This window comes from Amblyomma mixtum, chromosome 7 (genome assembly GCF_055824585.1).
Source record: "Amblyomma mixtum isolate Tamu chromosome 7, ASM5582458v1, whole genome shotgun sequence".
Classification (NCBI taxonomy): domain Eukaryota; kingdom Metazoa; phylum Arthropoda; class Arachnida; order Ixodida; family Ixodidae; genus Amblyomma; species Amblyomma mixtum.
In genome coordinates this window covers 29,133,843-29,158,104 of record NC_143018.1, presented here as the reverse complement: position 1 = coordinate 29,158,104, position 24,262 = coordinate 29,133,843, and the positions used below count along the sequence as shown (strand labels likewise).

The window sequence follows — 24,262 nt, the reverse complement described above, 5'->3', positions numbered from 1 at the left end:
AGCTTACCAATATCCCTGAAGAGAAAAGTATACAACAGCTGTATCCTACCGGTACTCACCTATGGGGCAGAAACGTGGAGGCTAACAAAGAGGGTTCAGCTTAAGTTAAGAACAACGCAGCGAGCTATGGAAAGGAAAATGATAGGTGTAACGTTAAGAGATCGGAAGAGGGCGGAGTGGGTGAGGGAACAAACGCGGGTTAATGACATCTTAGTTGAAATCAAGAGGAAGAAATGGGCTTGGGCAGGGCATGTAATGCGAAGGCAAGATAACCGCTGGTCCTTAAGGGTAACGGAGTGGATTCCAAGAGAAAGCAAACGTAGCAGGGTACGGCAGAAAGTTAGGTGGGCGGATGAGATTAAGAAGTTTGCGGGGATACAGTGGCGGCAACTGACAAAGGACAGGGTTAATTGGAGAGACATGGGAGAGGCCTTTGCCCTGCAGTGGGTGTAGTCAGGCTGATGATGATGATGATGATGATGAATGTGAGGTTTATACAGTTTGTACAAAGTATGCATTATGTATAGTCATAATCATGACTCATAAGCATTCTGCAATGTATCATGACAACGCTTTACAAGTAACGTAATGTGCGGTGTATATAGTTTGTGTAAAACATGTGTAGTCATTACTAATGACTTCCGCCACATAGCATGACTGGGCGCTTTACTTCTACAACATATCATGACTCAGCACTCTACAAGTAGGCTAGTCATGACGCTTAGTTATAGTCATGACACATTACTCAGCACTTGTGCAATATAGCATGAATCAGCACTTCATAAGTAACGTAACAAAATAGATTGTATTCCTAATAACTTTTCATTTTCTGAAATTGCAAAATGCGTTCTTCACAAAACCGATTGTTACTACCATTACACGTATAATGTCGCAGATAGGACGGGCACGGCCGCTTTGCGCTTTGCATCAAGCGGCCGTGGGACGGGTAACGCTATTGCGACGGGCACGAAGAAGCAACAATCCTAATTTATCTGATAGTGAACACATGACAGGCCAAATATGGAGTCTGTGGGAGATAAGAGCACAGGCGGCGGAGTATGCGCTAAAGCGAATTATTCGAATTGGTTGCTTTTGACGATGACATGGCGACAGATAGGTGTGGTATCTGGTGCGCCGAAACAAACAGTATTTGAGATGACTCTCAACGGATGGCTAACAAAGTTGCTGAAGAATATTTAGGTGAAAATAGAGCCTTCCAACAAGCACCCGCACGTCAAATGCCGCTTCTTGGTAATAATTCCTTGCAGTACAGGTTAAAATTGAGAAGTGAATAGAGGAACTTCACAGAATAAGATGGAGGTTTATGTGGTTTTCTAAGTACACATGAGAGACAGAGACAAGTTGCTTGTGTTAAGGATAAAAGAAAGTTAGGTTAGTTTCCGCTGGCATTACTTCAGCAGCAGTCGAGTAAATGTTTCTGGACAAAAATTATTTTTACAATCAGGTCACAATTATTACTTGAAAGAAGTATACAGTAGTGTCAAAAAAGAGGACTTAAATTGTTAGCCTGAGAAACACCAACAAGAACTGCCATTAGTTGAGATAAGCCACGTGATATGGAGTTCGATATGAGCACTGCAGAACCACCATAGCGATATGCTGAAGGATGATGATATTCGACTTCTTTATTTTTACGAGCAAACACTTTGTGTTCAAACTATGAAAGCCACGTTTCCGAAAGGAAATGGTTCACTGAATAATATTTTTCTCTTCTATGCAGGAAATATCCTCTTTGTGGTAATGTGGTTATGTGCTTACGAATACACAGACGTATTCATAAGCGATATTGATGAATTTATTACTCGAACTATTATTTTAATACAGGAGATCTGTTTATCTTGTGCAGGAGAAATATGTAAGGCACATCCATCTGAATGATTATTTCTGTTGCCCTGTTTGCGATTTGTTACGAAACATTATTCAAATCCTTTTCTATATGTTCGCCGTGTACAGGGTTAAAATGAGCAGGTGGTTGCCCGTAGTAACCGTGCTCCTCTACCTGCTGATGAACGTGGTGTCACTGGAGATCGACACTGCCGATGGCGGCTACAAAGACCTCTTGATCTCCATCCACAAGGACGTTCCCTACAATGAATCGATCGTCGAGAACATAAAAGTACGTATCATGACCTCAGCTCCATCTTCGACTTCCGCGTCACTTACGTCATCAGAAATGCGCAACGTGGTCACGTGAGTTGCGCTTTGTGTACATAAAGTTTAGTGCTTAGGCACCGCTTTTTACATATGAGTGGAATATGAAGTGCCTTTCAAGAGTATTAATTGTATGAAGGGTGTATCTAGCTGGCTTGACACGAGAATGCACGTTAACTCTATAAATCAAACTGTTGACATCTCTCCAGTTGCAGCTCTTAGAGGAAACAAATCCCGTGTTCGTGTGATTGAGGTCATGAGTGTTCGATGCGCGCCGAGCTTAATGTACTCCTTGAAGTTATGTCGGCGACCGTATTTTGTTGGGGAACCAGACAGTATCTACGCAAGATGCAAAACGCCTTCGCCTCTTTAGCATCGTCCTGTAGATATATAAACTACACGCAAAAGGTCTAGGGGTGATGTGCAGTCTTGTGGACGCTTTATTTGCCTGTAGATTATGCATATATACATAAGGTTATCGGTGTTTTATTACCACTTTATATGTGCGAGAACGCTTGTTATAGGCAACATTTAGAAGACATGCAGCAGGACTTTGCTATGTGCGTGCGATGAACACACGTGGTTTTTGGCATGCGCCACCATGCTAAACATGGAAAATAATTGCTACGGAGTATTGAGATTATTTCGCTCATTTGGTTTTGTGGTAACGCAGGACACGAACATCGTACGTGCGATTCGGACTGTCTTTATCTTTCTTTACTCCCAAATCGTATTCTATCGAAACCCGTGACGTCACTGTATGCTCCTTTTCTCCCAGCAAAAAAAAAATCAAAATCTTCCGCACTATTTTAAGTAAAAACGGCTCTCTGGGTTCCTATCGCGACTTTAATCCGCAGTCTATTCATAGAATTCGTAGGCACAACTTGATTTTACCTCCACAGCACAACATCAAATTCGAGTGTGGCCTTGAAATAACTGCAGATGGCCACAAACACTCAGCTGATCTAGAGTAACCAACCCTGCCGTGGTGCAAACAATTATACGTGTTTTATGAATTGTTTTCCAGTCGGTGCTTACAATACTAATCCATGTCACCATTTATCACGCACTCTAATAGATGTGCAGAATATTTTCTCACAAGCAAGCCTTCCAGATGAGCATAAAAGATTTTGAAAGTATACCCGGAAATTTTTTACACTGGCACTGTCTTTACTCCGACAGTGTTAAAATTTGTCGAAAATGCCTACTTCTTAAAAAGATACGTGGAGATATTGCTTTCATTGTGAATATTTGACAGTTGTGTTTATGACCCACTTTGCTTTGCACACTTTACCTTGAAGTGAACTGAACATTTCTTCGTTATCAAGGTTTTATTCTTTTTGCTGCAATGGGCTATTAAAATTTAGTGCAAGTGGTCTTACTAGAAAATTCTTAGAGGGCCAAGACTCCGCCGTGGGTCAGTAGTTTTGGTGCTCAGATGCTGACCCGAAATTCGCGGGTGCGCACCCAGCCACGGCGGTCGCATTTCGATGAAGGCGTAATGCTAGGGGCCCGTGTACTGTGCGATGTCAGTGCACACACGTTAAGAATCTCAGGTGGTCGAAATTTTCCGGAGTCGTCCACTACGGCGTCCCTCACAGTCTTAGCCGCTTTGGGGCGTTAGATAACATTATCCAACACTAAGCATTTACATTGGCGATCACGATTCATTTTGTATCCATCATTGGTAACGAAGTTTTTATTGTTACTATTCAACAACATAAATAAAACCGCTAACTACCGAGATAATTGACAGTGTAATGTGACGCACAGGCACTGCTCCGATCGTCTTCTGAGTTTCTACACCGAGCCACCTACGGGCGCGTGTTCTTCAAGCACGTGACCATCGCCTTCCCGAAAACGTGGCCCGAGAGGACCGGCGCACGACGCGTATCTCGGAGCTTGTTCGAGAAGAGCGACGTCCGGGTCGAACTCCCAGGATCTGCTCAAGAGGACAGACCTTTCACGAGGCAATTGAGGCCCTGTGGGCAGCCAGGAGATTTCATTCAGATACCTCCTGAATTTTTCGCCGAGCTCAACGCATCAACGACAGCCAAGTATACTAATCCAGGTACGGGCCCTTTCCATGAGGCGCTGTTATAAGATAAACAGGACTCTACGTTCAGTCGCACATCAGTTATACCCCATTTATTCGCGTAACTAGCGCACTAGAGTAATGAACGCGCCCTTTACGTTGGCTGTTGAAAAGGGCAATTTCTTTTTCTGTGCTCATAAAAGCACCCCATTCTTCTGGCGGGCAGTCTGCTTCGAATCAATCTGATATTTTTTACTCAGGCAACGCAGTCTTGGATGCAAGTGAAAAGGGCAGGTTTACACTGGCTAACTGAGCCCAGACAATCGATACACTCACTGCTCAGAGTTGTAGAAAATGTATATTTGCGCAGTGATAAAAACCAAGGCATGATTCAAAAGTGCGCTGCAAAATACTGAAGAACAGAGTCAGTTTAGACGACAACAGAAAGGTAATATACTTTCTCCGGTAAACAGCAAGTTAATCGCAGAGACAGGAAAGGAGCTAGGTTACAGCATTATTTCTAAACGGACCAGAACACCTCAATTCGTAATCATTTCGAATTTAGTTCCACGCTTAAATGGCTAAGGGTTATTTATGTCAACTGCTTGGTCTTATTATTTTCTCTAGCAAACAGAATTCTGGATATATGTTTAAATTCATAGGTGTATTAGAAGTACTGTACGATTTTCGAAATTTAAACTGAATTTGGATTGATTAAAAATTCTTATTAGTAGTTACATGAGGGGTTCAATACATTTCTATTATATCGTTTTTAGAGAATAAAAACAACGCACCTAAATTGCGTTCTTGTAGAACACCATATATAAATTGTTCGAACTGTGATTATTAGCCATTCAGAGAAGTATATTTCATGCGACCAGGCAGATAACTTCGTATAAAAATTCATGCAACTCCTCGAATTTCATAATACGTTCATTAAATATGTTGTTTTTTTTTATCTAAGAAAATCTGGCTATTTATTGTTTGCTATCAGTACGGCTAATTATTTTTATTGTATATTAAGGAGAGCGATTTCAGGTGACTACTAGCAAAATTCAAACTTATCGTTTATGACTATTTTTCTTTTCTCCAATAACTCACTCTGATTTTTATCCAATATTCACGTGGTTTATAAAACAAAAGGAGGACTGAAATGGGTCTACAGTTATTTATATTTTCGAAATGGCCACTGGTGTGCACAACTGTCGTTTCAGAAAAGCACCTCGGTGTAATGCAGTTAGCAAAAGCGATTGCAAGATTGGTTTGGTTTATGGGGTTTAACGTCCCAAAGGGACTCAGGCTATGAGAGACGCCGTAGTGGAGGGCTCCGGAAATTTCGACCACCTGGGGCTCTTTAACGTGCACTGACATCGCACAATACACAGGCCTCTAAAATTTCGCCTGCGATTGCAAGATTGGTGGCTCAGCAGCAGAAAGGTGACATAAGCTTAGAAGTGCAGGATTAAAAATTGCAGTTGAAGAAAATGGCGAATCTATAGACCGAGATATAAAGAAAAAAAGCCGACCGTGCTGGCAACTGCCACCTCGCTGCTTCAAGGGGGGCGCTTCTACCTTCCATGCATACATCCATCGCACAGAGCGATTTCGGCAGGATGCTGTGCGACGCAGGAGTGGGGCAGCTTTTGAAACAGTGTTGGAATAAGCTACGACGAGCCCTATTAGAACTTTGACCCAAGCATCCCAATCGGACAACGGATTCCATATATTGGAAATAATTTTTCGCACCTGGGGTTCTTTAACGGGCAGTGACATCGCACAGTACACGGGTCTCTAGAATTTCGCCTCGATCGTCGAAATTTCCGGAGCCCTTCACTACGGCGTCCCTCATAGCCTGAGTCGCTTTGGGACGTTAAGCCCCCTTAAATAAAATTAAACCACATCGAAATAATTTTAATGTGCACTATTTGTTTTTTCGGTTAATGAATAGAAGGATATTAGATTAGCTACTCAAAAATTTCGAATATTCGCTCACCCCTAATATAAGAATAGATTCACAGTGGGCACTAATGCGTGAAAAGTCAGGAAAAGACTTAACAGCCGACATTTTCCTGAGTATAAAAGCCACCGACCCCTCAGTATGGGTTGCTTCTGAACGCAACCTTAAATTTGTGCCCAGAAATGCTAACAACATCATTCTCCCTCTTATAGGAAGTTTCTGAGAATAAAAAAAAAAATAAAATAAACAGTGAACGCTTGCAGGCGCCTTTTTTTTTTTCAGCGTCAAACAACAGCGAAGTAAAATTAAATCGCCAACTCTGGAATTTCAAGACCATTGCATTATATCCTGTTCTATAGGACCAAAAAAAAGTGTTCCGCAAAGAATCCGAAAGCCACATGAACCACGCCATAGTCACAAAATATTTTTCTCCATGGCCTGCTTTATTAAAGATTCATCAATTTTTTTGCGGCTGGGCTTCGCTGTGCTGGAAGAGCTCCGAGTAGCGCTCGAGTGAACTGTATTTGTGCAATTCGTTTTCACTAGTTGCGCTGTCTGTGTTTACTACAAAAGTGGTTGACTGTTCTGTCGAGGACGCAAAATGTGCCAAGAATCCGTTTTGCTTTATTTTGAATATCAACCATTCCGAACTTTGTGCTATTCCACCATCCTCCTTTCTTTCCCATTTTTTCCGCTTTCAATTTTTTTTTTCTTAATATTTAACTCACATGTTAATTGCACCCCTCAATTATTCGATGATTTTATAAAAAAAAAACTGCGTTCGATATGGGAATAAGCACTGTACATATTTAGGAAAAGAGATGTGGGTTTTGGTTATGATGCTTCAATACGACAGAACGTTACGCTTCCTAAGTACACACATCACGATTCACCCCGCCGCGGTGGCTCAGTGATTATGGCACTCGGCTGCTGGCCCGAAAGACGTGGGTTCGATCCCGGCCGCGGCGGCTGAATTTCATTGGAGGCGAAATTCTACAGGCCCGTGTACTGTGCGATGTCAGTGCACGTTAAAGAACCCCAGGTGGTCGAAATTTCCGGAGCCCTTCACTACGGCGTCCCTCATCGCCTGAGTCGCTTTGGGACGTTAAACCCTAATAAACCAAACCAAACCTAGCGTTCGCGTTGCAGTCTTTCTATAGGACGCATGGACACCTGACTCGACGCTATCAACGCATGAATAGCAGTTTCATGTTGTAGCAAAAGCTACATTGGCCACGAACTTGAGATTTCGCCGCGGCGGTGATCCGAGGAGGCGCAGCGACCGACCTTGAGCCGTTGCCTAGCAACCGCCGCAGTTGGCGGACGCCGCGCGCTCGCCGCTCCATCTGTCGTGACGCCACACCGCGCGCCTCGCCGCGGAGCCGCGGAGCCACCGTTACCGTTTAGTATGACGTCACACCGCTTGCCTTGTCATTGCGCTTGCTCTCGCCTGGCATAGCCGAGCTAAGCCACTGGCAATTTTTTTAGATCAAATAAATATACACAGTGCAACGTATGACCTTCTGTTAATGGCGTATGCAACTCTGTCTTCTGCCTGTTTACGATAATGTGTGTGGAAAATGACGAGAGAACATTTCTTGAATGCCCACTCCGTTCGATAGTCTGCATGGTGTTCACAAAAATCTTGCGAATTCTACAGATGATAGAAAAACTTTGGGAAGTGCACAACGCTGCGTTCGTATTTCTGTTGTTTCTTTCTTCCAGCGTACGTGTTCGTGCATGAGTGGGCCCACTACCGGTACGGCGTGTTCGACGAGTACGGCAGCCAGGATGACAAAGAATACCCTCTCATTGACTGCACCGGCGGCATAGTGAGCGCAAAAAAATTTATCATTAGAATTAGGCGTCTAGCCAAACGCCGTCCAAGTAGATTTTGAAAACCAAGAAACTAACGCTATGGTTTACATTTGATTGGAATTCGTAGGTATGTAGCTACAATCGCTACATACCTAGAAATTCCGGACAAGGACATTTTTTCAACGAGAACTTATTGTTGAAGGCAATTTTTTTATCATATTGTGTAAATGAGAAATAACAAACAATATATCCGCAGGTTCGTCCTCGATACTTCTCTTGCTTTCTGTCATTTATTGTCAAAACCGCACCCCATTGGTTTTTCATACCAATCTTAACTACTCAGTGCAAGCGCAGGACAAATTTTATAAGCCAGATTTAGCTATGCATCGGTAGGTTAGAGCATTCTCATAAACATGTTAACGTAAGTATGCTACAATATTGCATAGCTGCCTCAAAACTCAAGGTGTTTTTCGAGGAAACTGCACCTACACTTTCCTTGTGAACATCGTTTGCGCTCTATTTTCTGCCTAAGCACTGGGTAACAGGAGGGGAGAAACGAGACTAGTCGATTTATGTACCCAACGAAAGCTGACCGAATGCTATACAAATCGGCCCATATGGTGGCTACGGGCGCTTATACGTAAATTATGGACCACGAAAATAAAATGGTAAAAAAGGAAGGAGCCTTGTCACAGCGAAGCAGCATATTATCATTACTCCAGACATTAACCCGTTGTGGAACAAAATGCTGTGTGCAATTCACGCTCATATTAACAGTGGCGTAGTAATGCCTATTAGTTTCTTATGACATGTACAAATGCTGAGCGCACTACCCTTAACGGTTCACGGGAAAAAGTGGAACTTATGTGTCCCATTGCCCTATGAAAGCATCTGGAAGAGTGGGCATGTCCCACTGACCTCTGAAAGACAGCAGCTTCAGAAAAAAAAAGCATTCTCATCATTTGATATGAACTTGGTGTAGGCATAGAAACAATAAATGAGGAAACATATAAAATCCTGCTTTATATGACAAAATAGTCAATAAATATTCACACTACAGCCCATGCTGTCGACATTTGGACAACAGACATAGGCGTGCCTGCAACAGGCTTTTTTTCCGTTTTGAAAACGTAGGAAGCAAAGTGCACAAAGAGGCACATACAAACGTTGCATGTGGGTCGTGTTCTCACTTTTTTGTTTTTGTCCAGCAAGACCTGAGATAAAAATGTATGAAAATATAAAACACACACGAAATAAATAGTTAAAAGTTGCTAACTACACGTTGCACAACTTTTTGAGGAATCAGTAAGGCAAGGGAAGAAAAAATCTACTTAAAGAGAACATTTAGGGACACGTGAGTGAAAAATAACAGCTTATTTACTACTCATGATTTACCGGCTGGAGAGTGCGCCAGAACCGTTTGCAATACGAGCGCAGTGGGCGTGAGCGGAACACTTCGTTCTAGGTATGTGTATGTGCTGCCACCTGATGAATACCACTAAAACAAAAGTAAAAAAGCTTTTTTGGACACCTACGAGGTGGCGCTAAAAGTATAAAAGCAATGGATACAGCTGTTCTAGGCTCAAAATTTCTAGGCGCGCCGACCTCTGACACTCGCTGGTATCCGTGTCTAGCGCTCTTTCTGGTCGAGCTGTTTGTGCTTCAGACGTGTGCAGCTTAGAATAACTTGAGCTGTGCGGAGCGATAATAGCTGTTTCGAAACACCCTAAAACTGATAAGGATATCAATTGCCGTGGGCTACAACTCTCTCAATAAATAACCGGAGCTATTCAATTTTCGCGTAACGAGCCTGCCAATCAACTGTATCTAATGCACTACTGCTGACAATGTTATGCCGAGAAAGAAACCCTATTCTAGCTCAACAAGCCTGTTTTTATCACTTGCTAACGGTCTTAAACGCCCAGCAGAGTAATCTCATGTTCACGGAAGGTGCAACAGATCTGTTTGTACTTGGCCATGTTTTATTCGTTGCAATTGCACTCGCTGCGATTGGTAATGCAACACGCATTATTGGTGTTGCTAAGCAAGATGGCAAGAAAAGAGAAATACTTAAACTTTTTTCTTTCTACCTGTCTTTTTTCTTTGTGGTGCCAGGTTAGGCTTAATTCTTGCGTGAAGAATATGGTCTTTAGGTCAACCATGCCAGACGGGAAGCCATGCACAATAACAGCACCTGGATGTCATTTAGTGAACTGCTCTGTAGAGATCAACCCCGGAAATAAATATACCTACGAGTCGTCCATCATGTTCATGCCTTACCAGCGCAATGTAAGTATTTATGCACATGGCTCTGTGTTGCCGCTTACCATAGAAGCCCAGCACAACGGCCTTGAACGACCTAAATGTTTATGCTCGATTAGTTTCAGTGTTGGGACCAATTAATCATGACGTGAGTGCGCTTCAATGCGAATTGGCTTTCTAGGCTTGCAGAGGTGAAAAATATGTCAGCGAAAACACCTGCCTCAGTACCACAGGTCTTTATTTTAATCTTACTACTCTATTCATCCTCTAGGTTGCCAGCAGGATAGGGCCAAAAAGCGAAACCACTAGGATAAGAGCACAGTTAATGAAGCCACATTTGTACTAGACGTGCAAAGGCATCAAAGTTTGCTCCTGCAAACTGTAACTCCGACTGTCGAGCGAGTCGAGAATGATTAAACGCAGCTGAACTGATGCAGAGTAGCATTTCAGTTTCACAGCCTGTAATGTGTAACTATGTGAAGAATGACCGAATAAGGCTTAACACTAAAGGTGTGGTCACGATCAGTAGGGAAATATGGATGTCTAGGGAGGTTGGTAGCTAATAGTCAGAGAAACACCGCAGAAAATGCAAGGCAAAGAAAAGAACTTGGCGTGAGTGCTCGCGTAGCCGTGTGCTTTTCTTCGTCCATCACTTTTCAACTGTGTTTCGTCGATCAGTAAAACACACAGATTGAAGCCTGTCGCTACTTTATTATATGAGCAGGTCTATCCTTTTTATAATCGCACGGACTTTTGTCGTATTTCGAGAAATACGTTAGGTTCAAATACTATATTATTGTTATCAGTTAAGGAAACTCCCTAATTATTTGGGGAAAAGAGAATGCAATAGCTCAACTTTCCCTGTAAAAAAAATTTACAAGGTGCTCTACTGGAACAGTTCGAAAGTTGATAGAACTCAAATACCCAGCTTGAAAGTTAATCTGGTTAACATGATTCCTGATGTATGATAGGAACTGTGTTATTATCCCACAAACACCATATATATATCGCAGAAATCCCAATTTTATTATTACAACGGGACAACGCAAACACTTCCCTGCATATACATGTTACCCGGGAAGTGTGGCTATTATCGCGGAAAACCATCCGCTGTATTATTGCGAGCAGCGCAGAAGTGCGTTAACCGTGAAGTAAACATATAAACAATTCCAAAAGTAATTTTAACCTCGACATCATTGCCTTTCAGATCAGTCACTTTTGCGGGACCGGCAGCGGGCGTCGCGCTCACAACAGAGAAGCAAAGACCAAGCAAAATGCACTCTGCAGTCAGAAATCTACCTGGGAGGTCATCAGTGACAGCGAAGACTTCAAAAAGTGCGCCCGCGTTATCTCATTCTGTCCGATAAGAAACATGGTATTTAAGAACTTACCTTACCATAGAAGGATTGCATGAGGCAGAGAATGATACTGAGGATGGCTACTCCCGCAGTCGCTTATTAGGAGGCTTTCGTGGCTGACCCGAATTTGCGGAAAGAAAATGGGGTTTTAGCCGTCATAAAACACACCGACATCGACCGTAAAGAGGAGGGGGGGGGGGCACCGAGGCAGCTGCACCAATCCTCACACAAGACGCTACGTGTCGTGGTCCTGCTACAGTGGGATCGAGTGCGAATACTGTGGACTGGAAACTTTTGACGTAGGCTGGACTTCCACTTGATTCAATGTTCTATCTTTTAAGTTGCTTCCTTTCTTGTATGAGTGCACATTATAGAACTCAATCTGAGCGAGGCCACCTCCTCGGTTTGCTTTAGCTGCACGACTTGGACATAACCTCACCTAGCCCAAGTTACCGTCATCACGAAGTGTGGATTAAGAGCGCCCACAAAGATGGACGGAAGACAGGAATGTATATAGACCTCACAAACTTACGAGGAGAATGGGCCTTTGTTTTCAGAATCACAATGCAGTTAATTAATAAAATGTTCCCACTATTGTTTAATGAATACTGAGCCGGAAATGAAAATTACTGCATTGTTTCTCACCTCGAATGCAGGGCCCCGCCTCCCAACATATCCAAGAGCAGCGAAGTGTCCTTCGACGAGATTCAGCATATCGACCTTCCCCAGCGTGTTGTGATGGTTCTCGACGTCTCCGGCAGCATGGATGTAGGAAATTGCGTCAATATTGCTTCAATATTTGTTATTTGTTCTATTGTGGCTCTGTCATTTACCCTAACTTGTTTCCTTATTCGAGGACGACGGGCGGCTGAAATTCCTCCAGGAAGCGGCGGCCAGATACATCGCAGAGATACCCGACTTCTCCCAACGGCTCGCTATAGTTGTGTTCAGCGCAATCGCCCTTGTGCAGCACGACTTGATGGCAGTCAACGCCACCACCAGACCCCAGTTTCTGCAGTCAGTTGAAGACCTCGAGACGTACACATCTACCTGCATTGGTTGTGGCCTTCGGACAGCTCTTGAGGTAATAAGATAGCAAGTTACTCATTGACATCCACCCATATGTATTACAAATTTACTCCACCTTGGGGTATTCCACTAATCATCTGACCTGTACTTGAGGTGCTCCTTAGTTTTTTGGTTTCTGTGGTTTCTGTGACTTCTCACTTCCTTGATATGTATGTCATAACAAGTTCATTTACCATCCCTTGCCTGCACAACAGCTTAACGATTTCCCCGGTTCTGGCAGTCCTGACGCTGTAGGTAGCATAAGATGGTTTTCGCACAGCTTCCGCCCTCATCAAATTAAAACAAATCAAATCAAATTTATTTCAACATCACAACGTACGTTGCAACGCTGCGGGTGCAGGCAAAAAGCACTCAGGAGGCTTGACGAGACCTACACCCTACTAACAAGCACTTGGCAGAAACAGCTGTGATGATCACTATATTGCGAATGAGCACAATACAATAGGAAAACCTCGGAAGAACACAAAAAAAAAACAAAAGAGAAAACGAATTACCTGCAATCTTCTTTCAGAGTGAGGAGACACATTCTGAGTTAAGATTAGTTGGCAAACAGTATTTTAAAGGGTCAGTCTACTGAATTTTATCGACCATATTTTCTTTGCGGCAACCGATAGCTCTTTACTCAAATTACCGTTTAGCCAGCTGTGGTGCCAAGGAGTGCGGTAGAACATTTTAAAATAGAATTTATTAATGTGGGAACACATCTGTATGAGATGGTAGTCTCATCTGGCAACCATCTGGATTTCCGCCGCGCGGCGACAAACATGGCGGCGCCCGTCGAAGCCGGACCTCTCGCTTCGGACTGAATTCTCGTTGTTGCTGCCTTTTTCAGTGCGTTCACTGGCCATAAATTGGGCGCCTGTCTTTCGCTTCGTCTCATCTCGCCTATAAGAAAACATATAAGAGATAAATTTGCTTTATTTTAATAATTACAGTGACGATTCTGCCGCCCCTAGGCTTAAGTGGAGAGTCGGTTTGTTTACAGCAATGGTTCCCGTCCTGACGACCAGATGGCGCCACTATAGCTGAGTTTATTTTTTGTCTCTGCTAGCATACGCTGAACTAAAAGTGGGAATGTGCCTGCGTTTTGCGTACGTGTAACTATAAATATTCATGTGATTTACAGAAAAAGCGAGCGGTACGCCTTCTACAGTTTACTAGAACAAAACGTGCGTTTCTCTGACATTGGGGCATTCAAATGGTACGTAGTATATTCACTTATGCTTCTACAAAAAAAGACTACCACTTTCTTGAACAAAATGAACGTTTGGGGTCGCCACCATGCTTTTTTACGCGACTTTTAACGCCGAAATAAAATATAAATTCCTGCCTAAACCGGGCGCAGACCCCTCGTTATTGATGTTATAGGGTGCCAACTACCAGAATATGCCATTATTTATACACTCATCTCGGTGAGTAGACTGACCCTTTAACATTTCACGCCCGTAATTTGTTCGGGTGCCCGGAACTAATCACGTTCTAACGTTCTAACTAATCTTTAGATCACGTTCAACGTGATACTCCCGGCAACACAGAACGCAGTGCGTTCTGTGTTGCCGGACGAGGGCGGCGCTGGTTAACACTCTCGCACGGTTACGTTGTGCGAAACATATATACCCTTGAAAGATTGAAATTACGCAGCCGTCACCCTTGCTATGTCGGTAGAACACCGGACTCAAAATTCGGAGTTCGTAAATTCGGATCCCACTGGCGGCATTTGGTTGTTTTTCTTCTACTTCCTAATCAATTATTTTTCAGCACTGTAAAAAAATACTGTATTGGCTTGCCATTGATCAACACCACAAATAAAAATAATAAAGGAACGATACATTCCGACATAAGTGAAACAGCGCGAAAGAAGAAGCCCGAAGGCGACACGAAGAAGGGACAGCAAAGAGCGCTGAAACATTCCGCCATGCTCTTTGGTATTGGTGACTGTTCGCTTCCGTCATACATTATAGCCCTTCCTTTGTCTGCGCAATCTCTTTACAAAAGGCACTACTTGCTTCCAAATGGCATCTATAAACGAAAGAAGGGCGCGATAAGCGTCTATATAAGTCAAAGCCACCATAAGCTCATCAGTGCAGGTTAACGCCTCAAAAGTGGCATTTAAACAACCTTCATCTCGGGAAGATCTATAGACTGATTATTGTGAAAAGAATATTCCGCCTACAAACGTAGTTGTTGCTTCTTCCGCCCCGTTGAGGCGATGTAACCGACTGTTACAATGAGTACAGGCTGTACTGTACAATGTCGCAGGTTCTGAACACTACTGAGGAGACTCCAGAAGGCAGCATCATTCTGTTGATGAGCGACGGCGAAGAAAATGAGGGTCCGTACATAGCCGATGTACAGACGGAAATTGTGGCAGCCAAGGTGGAAGTCAGCGTATTTGCGCTGGGAGACGAGGCCGACGGAAAACTCGAGGACCTTGCCTCCGAAACAAAAGGTAAAGCATTCGCCTTCGAAGACATCGAGGGAAGCATGGCTCATCAGATGGAGGCTGCCTTCGTAGCAGCTACCACTACGCAGACGGATGACTTTTCCGGCAGATACACTGCGGTACGTAATGCCACCATGTCGTACGTGAAGCGTCTACATACCAGCTGCAGGCGCTCAGCTACCTTCTAAACGCTTCTGTAAAAAAAATGGCTGTGGCTTAGCTTGGTTAAGCCCGGTAATTGCGAAAGCCATATCCGTAGCTACGCCATGGTTCAGCTGGTAGTGTAGCTGGTGGTGGTGCTTGTGGTTAGACTTGTGGCGATTCATCTGTTATACAATCCAATCCAATGCAATCCAATCTAATCTAATCTTATCCAATCTAATCCAATTCAATGCAATCCAATCCGCGCCGCGCGCTGCGGTACATTGCTCTAGAATATTCTGGAGCACTGTAGCTGCGGGCGCAGGAGTTAAGCAGTAGCCACCACGCGCGGCCTCGCCTCGCGACGGCACAAGTTGGAGCCCTGCTCTTGCAGCTGTGACGTCACACCGCTAGGCGCGCCGCTCAAGGTCAATGGTAGCTACCGCGGCCTCGCCACGCGAGGAGCTGACAGTGAAAGTAGTATTGCTTCGCCATAAAAAAACAAATAGAAGCTTCTGAGAGGAACGATTACCATTCAAGTGTCATACCTTCAATGCACGAGTGAGGCAGCTCATTGGTGCAACGATTAAAGAGGCTATGAATCTGAAATCAGTTAAAAATGATAAAAGACAAGAGATCCAATTGCGATACCGGGTCTTGAACGTCCCAAATCGACACATGTGCTATGAGCGACGCAATAGTCTTTAACGTTCGCTTACATCGCACAGAACGCGGGAACCTTTCGTGTTTGGCCCCATTCGTAACATGGTCGCCGCGGCCGGGACTGAACGCTGGTCCTCCTGTTTACTAGCCGAGCATCCAGTGACAAAGCCACCGCTGCGGGTTGTAAGATATGGGTTCACGCCAGCGAGAAAATGAAGCTTTTATGGGAGGCGGTGTGACAGTTCATTAAGTCCTCCGTCAGGAATATATATTTCCAAGAGCACAGAACCATTTCAGCAGTCTTGAATTCGCGGGGGGTAAATCAACTGAATCACGGCACCGTGTGCTTCCAGGACACTAAATCAGGTATTAAAAACGACTCGGTGATCATTTGCTTTTATGTGCAACAGTTTGAGCGGAAAGCACTCAGGTTTATTTTTAGCAAATATCTTCGTAATTATTCTGCAACCGAACTCTTAATCAAAGTAAGTTTCGCACCTCTTCGTAATCGCGCCCGAATCTTACGCCTCAAGTTAGGCTTTACTCTCATCAAAGGTGCGCTAAAAATAGATTCACTTGGGCACGCTAAAAATAGTTCCTTCACATAAACAAAACACCAAAACACAACGTTCAGACGAGTTAGTAGAGTATAAATTTTATATGACACCTTCCGTTCTTCATTTCTTCCGAAGGCGACCAGGGGATGCAATGTCTTACAAGAAAATGTGAATTCTGAATCTCGGAGCAACTTTCTTTCTAACCTGTCCTAAATGTTTATTTAAACTATTATAATCCGACACTGAATGTACCACTTCTTACGAAATCTTATTTTTCACACTCTACAGATATTGCATTATAGTGTATTACATCATCTGTTTTGAAAATGCCGCATATGATTATTTGTGTGTTCGTATTTCCGTCCTTTATGCGGATGTTTTTTCGTGACGCGTCTGAAACCATCACATTTTACTCCAATGCTGCAACAGCCTGGAAAGAGGCTGGCAGTACGTTAAAAAAATAGCTTACTTCATGAACAACCCTGTAAGGACGACAACACTTGTTCGAGCATTTCAACCCTCTCCCACAAACTGCACTTGCGAAATCGTGTAAATTGGTGGTATTCCAGTTATCAGAAGGCAAATTTTCTGTTTACGCGCAGGCTTCCCACTGCTCAAGATGACGCGCTTTTGTTTGTGTTTCTCATGTTTTGAGTTGTTCCTGTTTCTGTCGCAGATCGTGGACCATGCAAAATCCTTTATTAAAGAACTAAAGGAAGAGTTTATATTGGAAGACAGTTTGGGCAACAATACAGTGGTCATCATTCAACGCACGAAACCAAACAGCCCCTCCATTACCGCCTGGCTCGTAGATCCCAAGAAGGAAAAGTGCCAAGATTGCGGCAGTGAAGACAAGGATGAAATGAAGACCATCTCTATACCCAGCCCGGCAATGGTAAGAGCTTTTTTTTAGCTAGCTAACACCTTTCAAGCCACCGGTGTTTGAAGCAGTGGCTCGTGTGTGGTCATACTTCTCTAACAAGAATGTGGGAGTAATATTAGGCAAGAAATGCAGCTACGCGCAGTTACGGTCAGAACACTGCAAAATCAGGCACACCGCCAGCCAGTCTCCTGCTCACAACTGTCGTTTATAAAATTTTGTTCGACTCCATTTCTCTGTGTTATTCACTCTTCCCCTATAGTCGTGTGAATGGCATTGCTCTTATAACTTTCCCTGTGGCCAGTGAGCAGAGTGATAGTTTGCCTTGTTGTTGTTTTCAGGCCTTGTTCATTCTTTTAGGTAGCCGCAACTTCTTCGCCCTCCAGGGCGGTGATGGATCAATTGTCTATTTTCATTCCTAGAATCACTTTGCTCTGAATGGAGTCAATGGTAAAGAGAGGGTAGACAGATTGTTCTTCACCATCACAAAGTGAAAAAGGGACGGGCTTGCTTACGCTGCTAAGGGAAAGTGGAGTGGGTAGGGGGGGAAAGGGGGGGGGGGGGGGGCTTGGTAACGTTTTGAGAAGAGGACATATCCTCGTCTGGGCAAAGCGTTCATCATTGGCGTGGTCAATAGGGTCTGCACTATAATGAAGGACGGGAGGAGGGTGCGAAGTGGGAAGGATGTTTGGATGGGGAGGGCGAATCCTCACCAGTCATGATGTCATTGCTCTGATTGGTCGACTTTGTTTGCTCATAGATTCATTCGTTGATTTCTTTTAAAGGCAGGAACGTGGTCGGTTCACGTGGAGAGCTCTAGCTCAGAAGAAATAGAGGTCAACATACAAGTGAAGTCTCAACCCAAGGATCTGGATGACGAGCCGATTCGGACTTCTTGTCATATGGCCAGTCTGAAGGTGGCAAACGCGAATGAAGCAATCATATTGGCCGAGGTGAAGAAAGGAAAGCAAATTGTCCTGCACGCGGAAGTCACTGCCGAGGTCACCAGGCCGATGCAAGCGCCCAAGGTTAAGGTTCGACTCAGTGACAACGGACAAGGTAGGAATTTATTAATTTAGTGGGTTCATGCTTTTCTTTCCAGGACACTGCAGACGAACACGACAGGCTGTGTTGCGATATGTTGACGAGGCGCTCTTCATGACACTAAAAAAATGACGTCAAGTTAAGCTTTTCAAATGTATTTATTTTATTTCCAGGTTATGTACTAATTTTAGCCCACTACACAGAATGTAAAGCACAGCGCCAGCTTACAACACTCGGCAAGACTCCAAAAGTAGGTGCGCCCCGCCGCGGTGGCTCAGTAGTTAAGGCGCTCGACTGGTGACCCAAAAGACGCGGGTTCGATCCCGGCCGCGGCGGTTGAATTTCTTTGGAGGAGAAATTCTAGAGGCCCGTGTACTGTGCGATGTCAGTGCACGTTAAAGAACCCCAGGTGGTCGAAATTTCCGGAGCCCTTCACTACGGCGTCCCTATTAGCCTGAGTTGCTTTGGGAAGTTAAACCCCAATAAACCAATAAACCAAACCAAAGTAGATGGCGGCTTTCAGAACGGAGCGCAAAACGGTCAACCCGAGATCAGACTGAGCGCATCTTTCGAGGAGAGAAGTGATTGCATTGTTTAATTCCGATAAATTCAATGAACTGACTTTTTCTTTCCGCTCGGGCACACTGCAGATCCAGACAACCAGGCAAACGATGGAACGTACAGTGGATACTTCACCTCCTACGTCGGAAAAGGGAGGTACACGGTCACTGCCCACGTGTCTAGCAACAACAACACTCAGCTGGTAGACGCTAAGCCTGGATCCGGCAGCTTGTTCATCACCCCATTTGCTACTACGGACGCAAGTGAGTACTCTAGCTGTGCTAGTTTTTACATTTTGGGCGCCCCCACAATACCTGCGTATAATTTAATGCCGCCGCAGTGACTCAATGGGTATGGTTCTCGGCTGCTGACCCGAAAAACACGGGTTCGGTACCGGCTCCAGTCAGCGTATTTCGATGAAGGCGAAATGCTAGAGGCTCGTGTACTCTGCGATTTGTGTGCACGTTAAAGAACCCGGTTGTCGAGATTACCCGGGCCCCCTGTTATGGCCTCCCTTATAGCGTCAGTCGCTTTGGGACGTCAAACGCCATAAACAATATTGAAAAAAGATATATTCACTGCTCTTTTTATATAATACCTGCTTCTTAAGCAATCTCCAAATCGGTATGGGTGCTCTGGTCCTGGTGAAATGACACTGTATATTGCTTGACGCTCTTTTACTCTGAATACGTTTAGTGTAAAGCTGTTGACATGTGTGAAAAATAAAATTGAAGGCAGCAAAAAAGCACGCGCCAGATATTCGCGTTTCTATTGACTTCTAAAGCTAGTATTTGTTGAAATATCTAAAATGATGCAGCATTGTGGGTAATCTTGAAGTTGTCCTTTCCGTTCGAACTATAAACCTGAATAAACTTCCGTGCAGAATCAGACCTCGAGGCCAACTACGAATACCCATTGGACCACTTCAATGTCGTCTACACCACCACCGAAGAAGTAGAAGAGATTCCGAAAGGCGGAAAAACTGCTGGCCCGTTCCAGAGGGTGGCTTCAGGAGGATCATTCCAGGTGACAGAGAATATTCTAGAGAAGCAGGTGCCTCCAGGAAAAATCCGGGACCTGTCCGTGACCGAAATACGCCAAAGACCGAACGGAACCCTCCTGATGAAGTTGAGCTGGACGTGGCCAGGAGCCCACCTCACATCCGGCGACGGTGAGGAACTATTGGAACACGTCATCCTCAAATTGCAGATATGATCTTGCTATAAGCTATCCTAAAACTTGCACCGTAAAGAAAAGTTCCCCTCATTCTTGACAGGCAAGCAAAGCAAGGAAAGCATCTTGGATATCGATGTTCGTACCCCACTCCCCCCCCCCCCCCCCCCGAATATTTCAACGCATCCCTGAAAACTATAAAAATTAACCACACACATACATTGTATGCATTAATCTGCATAATGAAGGCGTCTTAACAGCGCCACCTCATTTGTAATTTCGTTCCTTTATGTCAGTTTATTTGTTTACAAATGCCGCCAGGACTGAGTATATAAGGGGGGGGGGGGGGGGGGGGGATGCAGTGTACAGTCTATGTCAAAAGTAACCAGGCTCCATGGTTTACTTCTCCTTCGTATAACAGAGCCCTCACGGCTTCCCTAAATATCAAAAAGTTATTTGAAGGTGAGAACAGGGGTTCTTCTTACTACGGAGAATTAGAGCTTGAGGGTTGACATAATATCTTTAATATACGATTGAGAAGAAAAACAAGCAGCCTTGTTACTTTTTACAAAGACTGTACATACATAAAAGTACACAGAAAAGACAGTTAAACGATGTACATTAGTGGTTTGTCGCGTTTAGACATTCAGATTCCATTCAGGCGGCAAGCGCAGATCAAAAAAGCGACGCTGTTAACTGCGCCAGTAGACGCGGAAAGTCAGTTAAAATCGCATGAGTTATGTGTCAAAACGAATTGAAACAAGTTTGTGTTGCATTGAGACAAAGCAACTTTGCATTAGTAGTCGCGGCGAGATGAACCTTGTAGGAGGAAAAGGAGGAAGGGGATTGGCTCGGTTTATGGGGTTTAACGTCCCAAAGCGACTCAGGCTATGAGGGACGCCGTAGTGGAGGGCTCCGCAAATTTCGACCACCTGGGGTTCTTTAACGTGCGCTGACATCGCACAGTACACAGGCCTCTAGAATTTCGCCTCCATCAAAATTCAACCGCCGCGGCCGGAATCGAACCCGCGACTTTCGGGTCAGCAGACGAGCGCTATAACCACTGAGCCACCACGGCAGTAGGAGGGAGAGGGGAAGAAAAATGCAGTGAGGTGAAGGGAAGTAGAGAGCTAACGAAGAAAAATTATTCTCACCGCATAGTTCTTTTTTTGCCCAGTTTCGCCCGACAATCTTTGGTACACTCTCACATATATAGCCTGTTGATGTTTCTGTAATGTGTTTGAATGAAACTCTGTTATATTTTACAGCTTCTTCAGTGGAAATTCGAGTTAGTAAAGAATATGAACACTTGAATTCGGACTTCGAGAAGCAAGCTAAAATCACAGCGGAAGACGTAGTCGAGGGCAACCTCGATCCGCTACCACCCGGCACCAAACACGCAGTCACCACATCGGTTCCCGGTATTTTCGCTGCACTTCGACAAGATGGCGCCACCGACTGGAGCGGCTACATCGCTGCTCGCGTCAACAATAGCGACGGACTGGCGTCCGAGATATCCAACATTGTGCTAGTGTCTCATACGCCGCCCCTTGTGACGACGTCGGCACGCACGGAAGCTATGACAACCGTGGCAAGCACGACCGAATGGCCCGGAACAGCGACAACCGCGACATTACAGGCATCAAGTTTAGCATACAAGTCAGATCCAAGCGCAACCCAGTCAACAGCAGCACAAAGTAACGCCTCAGCATACGCAACCAAAACAGCGTCAACAATAGAAGCGACTGCAAAACCTGCAACCACAATCACACAGAAAGTTTCTTCAGGTACAACTGAGGCGGCAACAACCTTTGCAGACACACCGGACGCCACTGCAACACAGTCATCCAAACCTGAAAGTGAAACCGCAATGGCGGCGTCTGAAACAGGGACACAACCAGCTACAAACATGCCGACTATATACGTGAATAGCAGCGCCGCAAACGAATCCACAATTGCGGCAGATGAAACAGTTCAGACTCCAACGGAGGCTATTGCAACTGAAAATGTGGCGACAACGACAAGTCTGTCCTCTCTTACATCGACTGCAGTTGTCAAAAGAATTCCAAGACGGCCAATGGCCAATGAGATTAAACCCCGGCTGTGGCTATGGATTTTGATTGGTGGCGCCAATGCAGTTATCGCGATTGCATTTGTGGGCGCAATGCTAATGAGGATGAGTTCGTCAAACGCAACGATTTACAACTTTCTCGTGTGCAGGCCACTGCGAACAACACGCATTTCTGTTCAGAATTGCGCGCAGACTAATGTGTAGAGCGGAAATAAAAACTCGTCCGGGGAGACATAGCTTTCTGATGCCTAACGCAATCAAATCAAATTAATTTATTTCCAGCCTAACAACAGAGACCGAGGGATTGTATAAAAAAGTTGCCCATGAGAAGCTTGACGAGTCTACAAACTTCATGTTCAGCAGGAAGGCAGTACTGAGGGTTACACTATTTTAAAACAGACACAAAGACGAAGCAATCACCAAAGCATAAACAAAACTGCATTACGTTCACATAAATGAATTTAAGCCATGTTATCTAAACACATGTTGTGAAGTTCTCGGGGCGAACAGGAATACAAATCGAAATTCATGAGAGCATACCTCTTAAGAAGAGAGAAGACCGTCCTTTAAAGAAAAAACAATTACATCATTCTTTGTCGTTTCGATGACAGTAGGTAAAAATTTTGCTACTGTTGCAAAAAGATGTTATTCTATTCCGTCCATGTTTATTTAATTTGCCGATTAAATCATTTGCTCGCGTACTCCCAGAAACTTCATTCTGCAATTAGATCTACGGGAAGTGCTAAGGAGAGCCTTGGTGTCATTTATTTCTTTACTTGTGTGCTGGTTTTGTTATCTTTCGTGACGTATTTGTGTTATTTAGGTCGAACGAAAATTGCCACTACGGACGATCCTTGTCCTACAAAGCTCGCCTGTGGCTAGGCGCGCATGCACAATAGACCTGTACTGCTACTGAATAAAAGTTATTTTAATTATTATTAGAAAACTTGCGCATATACAAGCGGGTTTGAACAAATGAGCATCTACGATGCAAAATTTCCTCGGAAGAGTAAATTTTGCTTTGTAGATTTTTCTCGTAAGAGGTCTCTCTCTCCATATTTCCTTTCATTAAATTACTTTCTCTCTCTCTCTTTCACAACAGGCAATTTAGCCCAGAACCAAAGCAAATAAAGTAGTTTTTCTTTCTTTTGCAATGCAAGCTATGGGAAGAACGTTCCTGTCTTAGCCACGCCCTTATTTTACTTCTAATGTAAGTACTACGACATACAGCAGGGAAATTATATCATTCTTTGTTCGTTCAGCTACATTTGTAGACTGGCTGCAGACCTTCTAGACATACAACTAACTTATTCTTCTTGGGAATTTGCATGCCAGGCGACTCCGAATGGAGACAAGCAATCCACGAGAATCTATGTACGGCGTTTTTATTTCAAAACGTGCAAAACTCTGCGCGCAGTCAGTAACCCCCCAAAGCCACGGGCACACACGGGTATCCTCACGAAGGCGAGTCCTCATCGAAGTCACCCTCACCCTCACCTCATGAGAACTTCACTCGGTGAGGTGCGGGTGAGGAAGGATTGGCGGTGAAAAATATGCGAGACCGAGGCTGAGGCAGGGCAGAGGCGGCTGGGAGAGGATGAGGGATGGAAAGATGCACAGTTCCAGGGTGAGTCTACGTCTCGAAGTTCGTGCCTGCCTGAAAGAGCGCTGCAGCTGCTTGCCTGCTCTCGATATTTTCCAGTGATGTTCATTAATTAATCTCTGGGAACAATTTAGTATGCAACAAAACATATTGTCATGTCAATTTCCACAGCGCTGGCTGTGTGGTAGTGCTCCTATACCGTGCACATAATTATCACTACACACAAAGCACCAGCTCAAACCTTTCTCGCATGATACGTGAAGTAGCTTCGCAACCGGTCCACTGTGCAGAGAAGCCGTATTTTACTTCCGACAAAACCATGTATATATATGTAAACGTATCGGGGAGCGTTGCCTGATGGACGGCTCGGCTAGCTGATATTTAGCGCAATAAGGAGTGCACAAGCGAAAAAACACCCAAAAAATTGTACTCTAC

At 44.3% G+C, this 24,262-nt stretch overlaps 1 protein-coding gene across 1 annotated transcript; it reads left to right on the top strand.

Moving 5' to 3' along the window:
* Positions 1–1,855: 1,855 nt before the first annotated feature.
* On the top strand, positions 1,856–22,610 carry LOC149335484 (calcium-activated chloride channel regulator 1-like). Its single transcript, XM_089553820.1, has 13 exons — positions 1,856–2,137; positions 3,946–4,243; positions 7,890–7,996; positions 10,098–10,271; positions 11,452–11,579; positions 12,259–12,370; positions 12,459–12,686; positions 14,951–15,253; positions 17,172–17,390; positions 18,161–18,434; positions 19,070–19,243; positions 19,864–20,151; positions 21,422–22,610. Exons 1-13 carry the CDS (start codon positions 1,958–1,960, stop codon positions 22,426–22,428), a joined length of 3,492 nt encoding a protein of 1,163 aa, XP_089409946.1. The 5' UTR covers positions 1,856–1,957; the 3' UTR covers positions 22,429–22,610.
* The last annotated feature ends 1,652 nt before the right edge of the window (positions 22,611–24,262 follow it).

Bases quoted from the DNA above. Each gene is read 5' to 3' on its own strand.
- LOC149335484 (XM_089553820.1), top strand. From the start codon at position 1,958: ATGTTCGCCGTGTACAGGGTTAAAATGAGCAGGTGGTTGCCCGTAGTA. The intron at 12,687-14,950 runs GTAATAAGATAG...ACAATGTCGCAG, and splicing joins GCCTTCGGACAGCTCTTGAG to GTTCTGAACACTACTGAGGA. The intron at 15,254-17,171 runs GTACGTAATGCC...TTTCTGTCGCAG, and splicing joins TTTCCGGCAGATACACTGCG to ATCGTGGACCATGCAAAATC.